General features: G+C 36.8%; 1 protein-coding gene across 4 annotated transcripts in view; it reads right to left on the bottom strand.

Annotated features, from left to right (window-relative positions):
- Nucleotides 1–9,619, bottom strand: part of mitfb (melanocyte inducing transcription factor b) — a 32,858-nt gene extending 23,239 nt beyond the window's left edge. For 2 of the 4 annotated variants that reach the window (XM_015014773.1, XM_015014781.1), the window contains exon 1: nucleotides 1,057–1,421. In XM_015014773.1, coding sequence (XP_014870259.1) covers nucleotides 1,057–1,406 — 350 coding nt within the window. In that variant the 5' untranslated portion in view covers nucleotides 1,407–1,421. Of the gene's footprint in view, nucleotides 1–1,056; nucleotides 1,422–9,118 lie in introns of those variants that run through there. The other 2 variants (XM_015014789.1, XM_015014797.1) reach the window with 2 other exon arrangements.
- Nucleotides 9,620–13,413: the final 3,794 nt, after the last annotated feature.

The raw sequence follows: 13,413 nt of genomic DNA, 5'->3' as shown, positions 1-13,413 counted from the left end.
TTTTGTAGGAAGATCAAAAACAGGATTCAGGATTTTATGAGGAACCAGCTATGATAATGACGATGTGTACAGAACTGGTAATTTTACAATAACCAAATGTCTAACACACCTCTTTGGATGACATAACACCGTTTTCAGGAACCGAAGCACAATCTCAACCCATCTTCTCAAATACAACATCATACTCCACGTTATTGTCATTGCTCTGCTGTTGGGAAATGTCCACATTTTCCTGGGTAATCTAAATTAAATGTTACAAAGTTTGAAACATGAAGCAATATTATTTTACAAAACGATAATCTCAAAATTCAGAAACTTCAAATCCATGAAACAGTTGTATTACACTGTATGAATGACCTGATGCAGATAAACACAGCAAAGCACAACCTCCATTCAACTCTGCGTTTCTTTCTCTCGCCGTTTGGTGGCTTTTCGCCAGCGGAACCACTGAAACGCATAGAAAGCTTTTTTGTCCCTTTTTTTAACCTTTTCATTCTTGTGCGTACACACACCTCCTCTCATGTTTGTGTGTATCTCACAAAAGAGGGGGCTAAAAAAAAAAAAAACACACACACAATGGTTGTACAGTCTTACACGGCCCTGCCCACCACAACTCATGATTGGTATGAGAGTACTCACTATTCTGCTCCATCATATCTACCACTAGTCAAATAGTCAGAGCTGAGTCTTTGGTGAAGGTAAAAGGAGAGACATATAGAAATAATATATATAGAAATAATATATAAAAAAAATATTGAGTTACTTTGCAGTGAGAAAGTAGATAAAGTACAGTAATTACAGTGATATCAGTCTGTTTTCACCCAACACTTGTTGTCAAGGGAACAAAACATGAAAATCACAAACATTAATGTTAATGCGTTATAACAAGAAGTTATTAAATGCATATCTAAACATAATTATAACAGGGGGAACTATTCTCGTGCTTCTAATTTCCTACTAAATTAACTTTATGTATTCAATATCGATATATAGCAATAAGGTCACAAATTAAAGCAAGAAAACAAATATCAGAGATGCTTGAGGATCCGTACTCACAGAAAGTCAAATGAGCAGGGTCTGTACACTTGCACTCCAGCAGCCTCCATATTTGTTTGTTTTTCCCCTGAAGGTGCACCACCCGCCCTTGGAGAGCAGTGAAAGTCATGCTGGTGGGGCCGCACTGAAAGTGTGTCACAGGGGGAGGCTCCAGGACCCGGCCTGGAATCGCCAATCGCCTCACAGAGAGTCAGAGGCAGAGGACCGGCCCCGTCCAGAGCCACAGCAGAGCGGAGTGAAGGAAAGGGCCGGAGCCTGTTGGAAACATGCTGTCCACCAGCACGCTGTACAAAGCCGCACAGATACTGTTTCACTTGGAGACATGTGTCGACACGTGTTGAGCCGGGCATCCTACATTAAAGTCGTACACCTACATCTTTGAGTCTCATAACATTTCTGTTTATAGTCATTTCAAACACGTGTATGACTATGCACTTCGTAAACTTTGTTCAGAAAGCTTGTGAAATGGTCATCTGAAAAGAGTCAACATCAGCTTGGTTACACATCTCAGCATTAGAGTACAGTTTTGCTACACCACAATTATTTTATGGTAGTCATCGTCCGCAAAAATCAATACATCTTTCTGGTACAGAAAAAATAACCATTTCTTCCAAGTAGCGCTGCAGGAATACATAACAGTATTTTTGTGTAAAAAAATTGGGATCAAGTAAAGCTTGGTGGCCCGCCAGGCTTATAATGCATAAGGGAGAAACCTCACTGTTGTAAAATGTGATTTGATGAATATATCTGCTGCAAATGATGTTTTTCTCTTTTCGGCCCATCACAATATCCTCATCCCTCTCCGTGAACTTTAGCATCTCTGTCACTCAGACTCACTTTACATGGGTCTGAGTGAAAGTCCATCCAACTGGACTTAATGTATTATTTCCCTGTATAGGCTGAACGCAATTGTCTACCAAACATTGCATTCAAGCCGTCTTCTGTGATTGCCAATATTTTGAGCAGCTCTTTTTTTTTTTTTTAGATAATTTACCTCAAAAATAAGGAAGTTACTATTTCTGACTGCAGGTATCAAGGTAACACTTGTGATGAAAATGAAATTTGCACTCTCCACATTAATTGATAAGGTTTAAAAGAATCACAACTCCACAGTATGCTTACTATACTCAGCCCAAATGTCTCCAGAATTAAACATTTCATTTCTCTCCTAAATGGGGCAGGATTTTTTTTTCAGGGTGCATTTCATTCATTTCTATTTCCTGGCTATGTAACGGTAATATTATGTGCAGTGAGATCATCAACCATCATAAAAATACTTTGCTATAAAAAGAATGCATGTTGAGAACAGCGTGAAAGAACAAACTGGTGAGATCTCAAATTAGAAAGCTGTCAAGAAATCACACTCCTTAGATAAAGTCCTGCAAACTGTATGCGTGTGACAACCAGGTTCCTGTGCCTGAGACAGAGGCAACCTCCATCCACAAACACAACATTGCAGTTTTTCAGACTCTTCATAGCAGTATGACCATTTACTGTATATTTTGTTTTACAAAAACAAATCCATCAACAACCACCAACAGTTACAGAATACCAAGAAATACATAAAATAATTAGCATACAAAAATGAAAAAACATCAACAAAGGAGGTTTACAAGAAGTCTTGTCCAAAACATCTTTGGATTAGACAAGACAGAAGGTTGAAAGTGAAAATATTATAAAAATACATGACAATGACAAAGAAAATGAATGTTACTCTTAAAGTAATACTTTGAGTACTGAAATTAGTTTATCAGCATCTTAGTCAAAGTAAGCAACTATCCGGTGGATTTTTGCTCAGCTGCAGTTTCCAAGTGGAAATAACAGCTTGTAGGCATTCAAATTATTATGCTAGAAAGAAATCGCAAATATTCATGGAGTTAGTTTCTCAATAAACACATTTCTTGTTTAACCTTCTTCCTGTTTTTTAAAAACTAATGCTGACAGTGCAAGGAACAAACGTGTCATTGAAAGAGAACCCGCGAGACACGTAAATGGTAGAAATCATAATTAGTTATAGCTCTAATAGCATTATCATGCTGCAGCATATTTTTATTTTTTTGGTGCAGACACACTCTGTGCTCTAAATTTGTTCAGCTTTCTAAGGAAGTATCTTTTTGTCAGTGTTGTAGTTCCCTGTGGTCTCCATCAGAGGCAGACAGAGTTCAGCATTATTGAAACTCTGAATGTAAACAAGGACATGCAGTTCAGACACTTTTTTATTCCAGTTGCACCACCTGTCTGTGTCATTTAGCTTCTTGGGTCAGATCAGGAGTGAAACTTGTCTGCCCTCTTATCATCACCCTCCTCAAGAGAACAAGCTGCTCCCAACATCATCTTCCAGCCTGTGACTCTACCCTCTGTTGCTATAGGATACCAACACAGATACTCGTAAAATTCAAGCATCTTGCAACGTATTCTCTGACGACAAAGTCTCGCCACTGATTGGAATTTAGATTTCAGTTAGTAGTGATCTATTTTAAAGCTTATTATGTTCGATGAAACCATAAACAAACTTCGTGGCTGTTGTTTTACTGTATGAAAAATAAATTCCCTGCTTACAATTTGTTTGTTAGAACTTTTGTCACACTTTTACATTTCAGATAAACAAATTATTTTAATATAAAAAAAACATCTATAGCAAATACAAAATACAGTTTTTAAGTAATTATATTAAGTAAAAAACAACCCTTACCTATGTGTAAAATTTTCCCTCCTTTGAAAATCAAGAATTAACTCTAAGAGTTATTATCCACAAAGGCTTTGTGGCTGAGTTCAAATATTTTATTTTATTTGCTTCGGATAATGGATTAAATATTCCTCCATGACATGTTTACAGCTTGGGATATTGTTTTAAGCCAAGTCCAGATTTTAATTTATCATAGAACAGTTAGATTTATATCGAGAATCAAATACGTACGTGGACTCTATTTACAAATGAGGTCATTTTTGAAGGTAGTTGGTTGGTGTATTTTTTTTTTTCTGTCCTTTATTTAACCAGGCAAAACCCCATCGAGTTCTAGATCTCTTTTGCAAGAGAGACTTGGGCAAAAATCTGTATTTGGTGGTACTACAGTATGTAGGGTTGACAATGAATGCACTCTTCATGTTTAATTTGTAAAAATATTTGCAAACCATAAATAGCTCTCCTTGTATTTTACAATTGTGCACAAAGCTTCGTTGGTCTATTGCAGAAATACCCAATAAACTACAGAAGGTTGTGCTTTTACAAGGAACCAAAAATGTCAACTACAAAAAGACAGCAGCCCAGGCTTGCAGTATGCAAGGCATATGCCCTTCTGAGCAAGTCTTTCAAGCCCATAGATGGCCTGAATGCATAGTATTACTGTGTCCCGTGTTAAATTATGCAACATAAAGAAGAGGTGAAGCTTTTAAACTTTCATTTTCAGTAAGATTTGGTGTGCAAAAAAAATCCTCTGTAGATGTAACACTTCTCAAGTGCTAAACATGCAGAGTTTATTTACACTGCATAGAAGACCAGCATAATGCCTTCATCACATCTATATATAGGCACAAAAAGTCTCACACATGGTGTACGGCAGCATGCCCGTTCTGTCAAACTGATCTGAAGATGGAAAGAAAACAAAGAAATCTGTGAAATTTGAGACGACATTTTGTCGCTCTCAAGATCGCTAATTTAAGAAACGGCTGAGCCAGCTGTTAGAAGACATTGATGAGTCTAATAATATCCAGAGTGCGCAATAACACATCACAGGCATCATGACTATTATTGTGCTGGGTCATATTCATGTGATGGGAAGAGGAAGTGGGACACCTTCATTCGAAACAATGCTTCAGGCAGCTTCACGTATTTCTGAAACAATGCCGTCCAGATAATTCGACTGGGATTTGCCGATGCTACAACCCTGCCTGCAGGAACACAGCCCATACTCAGCCACGTGTGTGGAACAGTGTAATGACATTTCACTAATGAAGAAATTGAAGGCATTAGTTTGAAAAAATGCTGAACTGGGTAAAAGGTTGGGACTGTCCGAGACGATGTTTTCCACTCTTATAACTAAAAACAAGGAGCTGAAGTGCAAATCTGCAGCAAGGGAAATAAAAACAAAAATCTATTCAGTCTGACTGTGATTCACTGCAAATAAACGAGGCCAAGTTTACAACGTGGGTTCACGTAAGACACGAGATAAATGACTGCATCCGTCACAATGAGTCTCATAAGTGTTTCATTATGTATTAAAATCACCGAGAGAAGAGCCACATTTTCACACCATGCCTTAGAAATAGGTCCCTTCTTATCTAACTTTAGCAAACATTTCATAACTGAGGTCAGAATGTTTCACAGCTTGTTCAGCATGAGGATTCAACAAATCACTGTCAGTCAAATCAACATGTCAGTCTTTTTTTTATTTCCTCTATTCTTTGACAGTGTTGCTTAAGAAAAAAAAGGAACAGTGAGTTAATTCGTACTGTGGCGATCTTCTGACTTTTGCTTCATTCGTCACAGAGGCTTATCGGGGTTGTATCGATTTGCTTCCATTTAGACGCCATTTTCAAAAGTATTAAACAAACATTCTGGTAATTGTGGAACCTGTGGGGATAAATAACCATGGAATCCATTACATTATTACCATTTAAATGTTACACACAAACAGACGGATATAAGGAATCGTTTTCAGAGTGAAAAAGGGAGAAAAGGGGTGAAAGGTGAATCATTTAAATGATGCCAAAAATAAAATTGCAATTCAACACAGTCTATTTGGCAACACTCCACACTGGGGAATGGTCAGATTCTCACAGTATGATAACCAGGCTTTTCCCCAGTGTGTTATGATGAGCCTTGTTGGGTAGTCAGGCTTATCTTGCCCCCCAGCTCCATGGCAACAGTGCATGATGGTGTGTCTGCACCTAAATGAGCCACACAACCATCCAATTACAAACAGGTCTTTATCATCCAATTAGAGGATTCTTTGCAAATACTGCACTGGCTTTGATAAATGATGACCAATCACAACCAGCAAATCGAAACACTGGATCAAGCAGTAGAGATTTCTAAACAAAGAAAAGTTGTTGCAATCAATACTTGAATTTTGTACCCCATGAATATTTAGTTAAGCATAGATAGCAAAGATGAATAATTATTTAAACTTCTTTTTCTTTTAAATGCGGCTAAAATTATATATCTTGTTTTAATATCCACTGGCTCATTACTCAATTAGGATTTAACTGAAGAGCAACATTTATACTTTGATTGTATTTTTTGTGTTTGCCTTCTTTAAGACTATATATTTGGTGTTTAGATGTCATCAGTGATGTCTTCCAATAACGCATAATTACCTCGTCATATTTTAACTTGTTTTTGGTCAAATTTTTTTAACTTTTAACACAAAAACATGGTGGGCCATTGGTAAAGGGCCCTAGCACCCCTATCACTGGGCTTAGCAAGTTTTCTGGGGGAAACTCTAAAAAGGTTGCAAAGCAAATTCCAGCTATACATTGATAAATATTCCAAACCTTAATTTTTTCTCCTTAAGACATAGACATAACAAATATCCTTCCTGTTTTTAAAATAACACAGTATATTACTTGTCAGATTTAGAACCGAGCAATCTACGGGTGGCTATACTTCACAAACCTCTCAAGGCTTTGGTTAGCCTGGTTGTTTATGTACCTTTTCCCTTCCACTTAACCTTCCATTGGGTAGGGTATTGGTGTCATATTGGTGTCAGTGATTATACACAGACATATTCAATATGGATATTGAAAAGGTTTTTTTTTTATTTATTACAAAGTGAAACATTTTTGTTCAGTTACAGACAGACTGTTTTCAAAACTTTATTTCTGATCATTTTGCTCTTACAGCTAAAGCAAACATTTATGATTAGAATATTACATCGGACAAAAAAAAATGATTGTAAGAAATGTGAGCTTCATTAAAAGTATAACATTTATGAAACGCTGTCGTTTTAAAAAATAAATCTAACCTGATAAACAAGTCTCACAGAAATGCATATTGTAGTTTATTCAACATGACTACCGTATGCATGTCTCAACTGTTGAATTTGTTTGTGTTGGAAACAACTAAAAAGTATCAGATCCGTCTACAGCCGGATAAAACTCTCACTCATTTTCTCTGGCATTTTTTTTTTAAGTTTGAAAAGAAGAAACAATATGATGTTAAAGTTCTGCTGGTTTTAAAACCAGAACTTTTTTCAATCTTCATATACCTTGCACTAGTAAGCAGCCGATGCCGTCAGCATACAGCCAAGAGCGCCAGAGAAACTGGTCTAAAAATAAAACTTGGCTTTACTCAAATAGGTTACGTCACTCCACCCATTACATCTGGGATTCCCAAAACTGTGGGCTGAGTAATTACATTTAAAAGGATTCATAAAGCATTTATTTGTTATAATTGTTACAAGCTATGAAAACTGTTGGTATGTGTTGATAAAAGTAATATAATATCTGCTGTCTGTCCTTGTTTAAATGGCAAATTTATTACATTTCTAAGATTTGAAAAGCAATTTCTGGGGTCATAAGTGTCAGCGACTGCCAGACAAATCAAAAGCAGAAATGTCTGGAAATTGCATTAAGTTGTACAAATGAGCTACTAAACAGCACAAAACAATGATTTCTTTTAACTATATTCTAAAACATAAAACATTTTGAAATAAATTTTCTGATGGAACCAATCACACCATCGTCTTTAGGGTTATTAATTAGAGTTTAACAATATAACTAAAAATAATTAAAAATAAATTTATTTTTACTAGTGTAAAATTTTATATACATTACCCAAACCTAGTTCCACTGAAGATTATCTGGTGATTTTCTCACTTTTTATGTTTCAAGATGAGACAAATTATCAACGCCAAATATTGATTTCAAACCTCGAGACATAATCTGAATCTGTCACTACTAGATTTTGTTGTAACAGGTTCTGAGCACAATTTCATTTGGTGGGTCAACAGAACCACCAAATGTGGTGGTTCTGTTGCAGGTGTTTTTTCTTCAAACGCAAAACTACAGAAAAAGAGGCTTTTACTTTTTACAGCTATAATCAGTTCTTATAGTCATTTGGAAGACGGCAGACTTGAGAGCAAACATTCATTGACCACCTCAACCAGTAGGGAAAGCCACAAAAGATCGCTGTTGGTTGTTTCACACTGTGTGCAAGCAAAATAATGAAAAGTTAAGTGGAAGGAAAACATGTCGTAGAAAAAGGCACACACGCATCAGAGATAGCTGCAGTCCTGCGACATAGTGGATAAAACCCATTCAAGAGCTTGAAGGAAATTTGCAAGACGTGACTTGAAATGGAGTCAATTGCTTAAGACACAAAAGTATCCAGGAAATGCCACATTTATACAGCAATGCAGAAGATACTCCAAATAAGCACCGAGTTCAGTAAATTCTTTAATACTGAAATTTTCTTTAAAAAAAAACAAAAAAAAAACTGAATTTGTAGTTTTCCTTAGACGAAAATAGGAGGGACGGCTGCTTTAAATGAATCACATTTCTTTAATACAATTCTTGACGTGTATTGACTTTTTATGACATTTGAAATTTATATGACAAGTTCTGGTTATATTGCCCTCATTTAACATCATGAAGATATAACATGGCAATATAAAGGTGCGAAGAAGCAACACTCATCATGCAACTCTTAGTGGCTTTTCAAATGACTCAATAATAAAACACCACTCCCCATTTTGTTTGAAGAGTATCAACCATCCATATGAGCAAGGCTGAACACCATCTCTCAAAAAAAAAAAAAAAAAAACCCGGGACGTGTCTGCACTTCTGTGAACTAATATTTGAAGTTGGTATTGACAAGACAACACCCAAGTGTTGCATAACTGACTTCATGCCAGCAGGATAACCAAACGGACCGAGTCCAGCTGCAGAGGTCAGCGCTGGGAATAGCTCTGGATACATCCCTGCAGAAGCCTCACCAACATCATACCCAGCCTTCGGGACAGCGCTCAGAAAAGTCAGCAGCCTAATTATCACTTCAACTCCAAAAGCCGCTGCAGTCTCGTAAATAACTGTCCACACTCGCACAGAAGCGCGCAGAACTGACCTGTTTTTCAGGGGCTGACTCTTCAACTCGTAGTACGTTTTAGGCTCGTCCTGGAGGTCCTCTCCAGCCTCGAAGTCTGGAACTATTCCCGATTCGGACTGCATAGCCGCGACTGTCAACTTCTGAGAAGCGCTAAAACCTTAATAAATAAATACAAAAAAAAAAAAAAAGAAAAAGACGGACGATGTTTGTACCACCGTAGTTCGTGGAGTAAAGCAGCCGTCAACACGCCGCCTCTATCCAGGACCAGGAGCTCTGTAGTCCGCCACAGCAGCGAGCGCAGGGCGGTTGACTGACTTCAAGTCGACTAAGAACTACGAGTACCAGAATGCACCTGCTTTGAAATGTCAGCATAGTTTTGATTGGCTGCAGCATCGGAGGCGCAAACCCAGGCTGATTGGTACTATTTAATCTCAAGTTAAATTGCCTTCCAGTAAAATGAAGAAACAGATGTAAAGAAATGCACATTGAAACGAGAAGTAGATTAAATTAAAATAATAATACTAAAATAACAGCACTGACATACATTTCATAAAAAGAAGAGTCTGCTTTAGCAATAGTAAGTAATTATGGAAAGAATGGCTAAACTGTGTCAGTATGGCTAAATTAGGAATTTTTTCAAGTAAGAATTTAATCTCAACAAGCCACAGCATAGATAGAAAGAACATAAGAATGCATTTTTTGAGATAGCTGAAATGAGTGGCATGTAAAAATGTCAGCTTTTACTGGGAAGAACTGATTCATGGATATTCAGTATGAAGATATAAAGATTGATCTGGGTATTAAATCTTGGAATCCTGATGTCTAATTTTGACTTTTTCCTTTGATATCATCGACACTAATCCTGATCGTGATTGTATGGTGACACACAAATGCAAGTTTTTGTGTAATCTGTTTACAGATGGTAGGACTTGTAGAAATACATTTTAGTTTCTGTCAGGGGGGGACATATGGATATCAAATATTTTAAAAAGGCGGGCACAAATTGCAACATGCTGGAAAACACAATTAGAATGAGTGCATTACAGAATGAAATCAATACTGGGTCAATAATAACATAATGGCCAAGGGGTCAAACATCTTAACTGGTTAGATTTATATTTTAAACCACTTCAAAATTATGAGTCAGCTTATCAATTATAATAATTTGTATTTTTTTAACCTAATTGAAAACTTTCCCTCACTGATTTAGCGCAGCAAGATAAGGATAACCTATAGACATACTGCACATTTTTAAGCACCTACAAGAACATCCATTTTTCTGTTAAAACACTAAAGCAGTTCAAAAAGATCTTCCTTAAATGATACAATCTGGTGAATGAATTTGTTTTCTGAACTCATGCAGGTATTTAACCCAGCCTGAGGAGGAACCTCTGGAGGTCCAAACTAACTGAAATGACTTTGATTCTTGTCCTCTCCACAGTCACACACAGTTCACTGCATTAGTTATTAGTCTGCTCATTTGAACTCTTATCTTCCACTGAGGGGCAGTATAGTTCTAAAAAAAATCACTTTTTTTTTTGGCCTATACTTGCAAAATGGAAATTTGGTGGAAGTTTAATATTTGCATTCTCCTCATCCTGTTGAACTGGTTTAAAGCTTGTTTTTTTAATAACAGTGTTACAGTGGAACCAGGCTCCTGTTTAGCAAGCAAAGCCTTTTGCAAACTAAAAATAAATCCTGACCTGACAAGATTGAAACTGAACTTAGACACAGGGATCATAACAGGATCAAAATTCTTTATCTGAGCAACCTGATTATTTGGACACAGAAGAAAGAAAGCTCACAGTCAGGGCATAAGAAGCATACGCTGAAGGGTTTCGCGTTCAGTTAAAAATGACAAGGCACGCACACAATAGACCAGACACATGCATTATTCTAGATGTTGTAGCCGAGTGAATGGATGCACTGATTACCCAGAGCCCCCAACAGTGTGAGACCCACAGAGCACGCGGAATACAATGCCCTTTGTGATTTCTCAAGTGGGCGTAGTATGTAAATATTTTATACATCTGCATGTTATTCTGCCTTTGATGCACAGTTGGATACAATGAATGGAAAGTATTGCCCTTATCTTATTAATAACCACAAAAATGATAGTTATATGAGCTCTTCTCCTCCACTCACCATATGGATTTTCATATGGAATATTGAGACAGCCATTGAAGATGGCAGGCTTTGTGTGTGTTGAAATATTCCTGTGTTTGTTTGACCATACATTCTGGATTATCAGGCTGTTGACAGACACGGTGATCATTCACTTTTAGTTTTCTTGCATCATTTGAAAATCTTCTAAAGAGATGATGACGCCATGCACTCCAACAAGGTTTTGAGGGCCTCAACAGCATCATAAACCCTCGACAATATTTGAACGTATTTTCCACATATTGGCAACCTCAAGATGTGTCTCCTCTCTGACAGAGGGTAAGAGAACTCCCTTCACTGAGCATGGTGGGAAGATTCACGGGGATAAACTCTGATCAACCAAGTTAAATATAAATGATGAAAAACCTTCACTTGCTTTTCTTTTATGGATGTTATTCGCGATGCAAGAAGTTGTAACACAGCTAGTAACACAGCTTCAGGGGGTTTGACCCTCTGAGTAATTCTTTCTTTTACATTTTTGTCCTAATATGCACAGCAATTAATTAAGTAAATGAATACAACACGCTACTTTTATTCTGATGTAAAATAATACATTTAACTGCTTTCATTTACTAAAATATAACAGTAATATTTTAGTAATCTGGTTCAAAACAGCATACTCACTAGCTGCACTCCAATAATGTGCACCACTACACCGACCTCAACATAGCTGAAAACAGGAGCATAATTGCAGAGCCAACCACAATATTGTTTACACAATGGTGCACAGATAACTATTACAGGCGCTGACAGCCAATGCAAACAGAGTCAGCTAACAGTGATGATATAAGATGATATGAAAAGAGAAATGGTTTTGCTCTGTGCACAAACAGTTGGCTTTAACTTTTGTATGGACGCCAGCCAGCGATCAGTGGTCGACAGTTATTTACATCACTATATTTCTCTGGCACTGGACTCCAAATAGAATCCAGAAACGACAGCTATGTTTATTTTAGGTCTCCAGAACAATAATAAATATATGTGTAACATTTGTGTAAAGTAAAGCAATGTATAAATCCAACATCTAACACAATTCACCAACAAGAAGCCACTTTTAAGAAAAGTCTTTTGAAAATATGAAAAGATGAAAATCTGTGAATGCATTCTGAAACTTATTTAAAAGATTTTAAGTTAATCTCACTACCATGCTGTTTCTTAGCTTGTATGCCAGTGCATAAAAAAAGTGCATCAAAGCATGAGAAGAGTGAGTTTTGTTTTCATATAAGGACAGGATATGTAGGAACATATAGCATATGGGAAATTACACTTAAGTTTCACTTTGAGTTTCAAGCATCTGACATGCTGAGGTAAGGGTAGCAAAGCAATTGTTGTTGCCTTATGACATTGTATTTCCCTGCATTGTTGAAACACGAGGCAGAAACACAATCATGTGAAGAGGGTATTTCAGCCATTTTGTAGTTAAAGAGACGGTCAGATCAGAAATACTCCTGGCCATAATATAAGTTAGTAACCAAAATGTCACACAGATGAAAGTCATTCCAATTCCATTTAGCATGAATCTGTTGATATGGATTTAGATAAGGCATTTGGCAACCAGGATCTGGTTATTTACAATGAAACAGTAGCTGCATGAACAACGGACTGGGCATGAAACAAATGCAAGTGCAGATCTCAAGTTACCTTGTTAACCCCATGCCATAGAGGTGTGAGTACTTTATCTCCATATCACTCTTTGTTGCTGCTGTGTTTAGCTCAGGGCTTTTGTTTATGAGTTCTTGCTCCGCAAAGATAAAGATTTGATTTTTGCAATAAAAATTTATGTTAGATCCACATGCCTTCTGGTTGTTATCTTCTTCTTGGTTTGCTTTTTTACACACTTGGGCAAACTGTAAAATGTTCAACTTTTTCACAATTCAATTCAAATTATAACATGCGAAGAAAAATATATTTAGCAATCTTTCTTTGTGTTTTTGAGGTGGTATAATTCAAAACACTTTTTTAAACAAAAAAAATCATTAAATTCCTAATGAATGTGATAGCAGTAACGAGGGGAACCTCCCCTTTTGTTTATGTGATTTTTTTTTTCTGTAAGGACTCATTGAACAGATGGTTTTGGGGGATCTTAATGAGATACTCATTCATGAATGATGTCAGAAATCCAAGAGTGTTGCAGGGGGGGCAAATTAGGG

The sequence above is a fragment of the Poecilia latipinna genome, unplaced genomic scaffold, assembly GCF_001443285.1.
Source record: "Poecilia latipinna isolate Pla-1442-1.1 unplaced genomic scaffold, P_latipinna-1.0 Scaffold70, whole genome shotgun sequence".
In the NCBI taxonomy this organism is placed as follows: domain Eukaryota; kingdom Metazoa; phylum Chordata; class Actinopteri; order Cyprinodontiformes; family Poeciliidae; genus Poecilia; species Poecilia latipinna.
The sequence above is the reverse complement of the archived record's forward strand: the minus strand, read 5'-3'. Positions and strand labels throughout refer to the sequence as shown.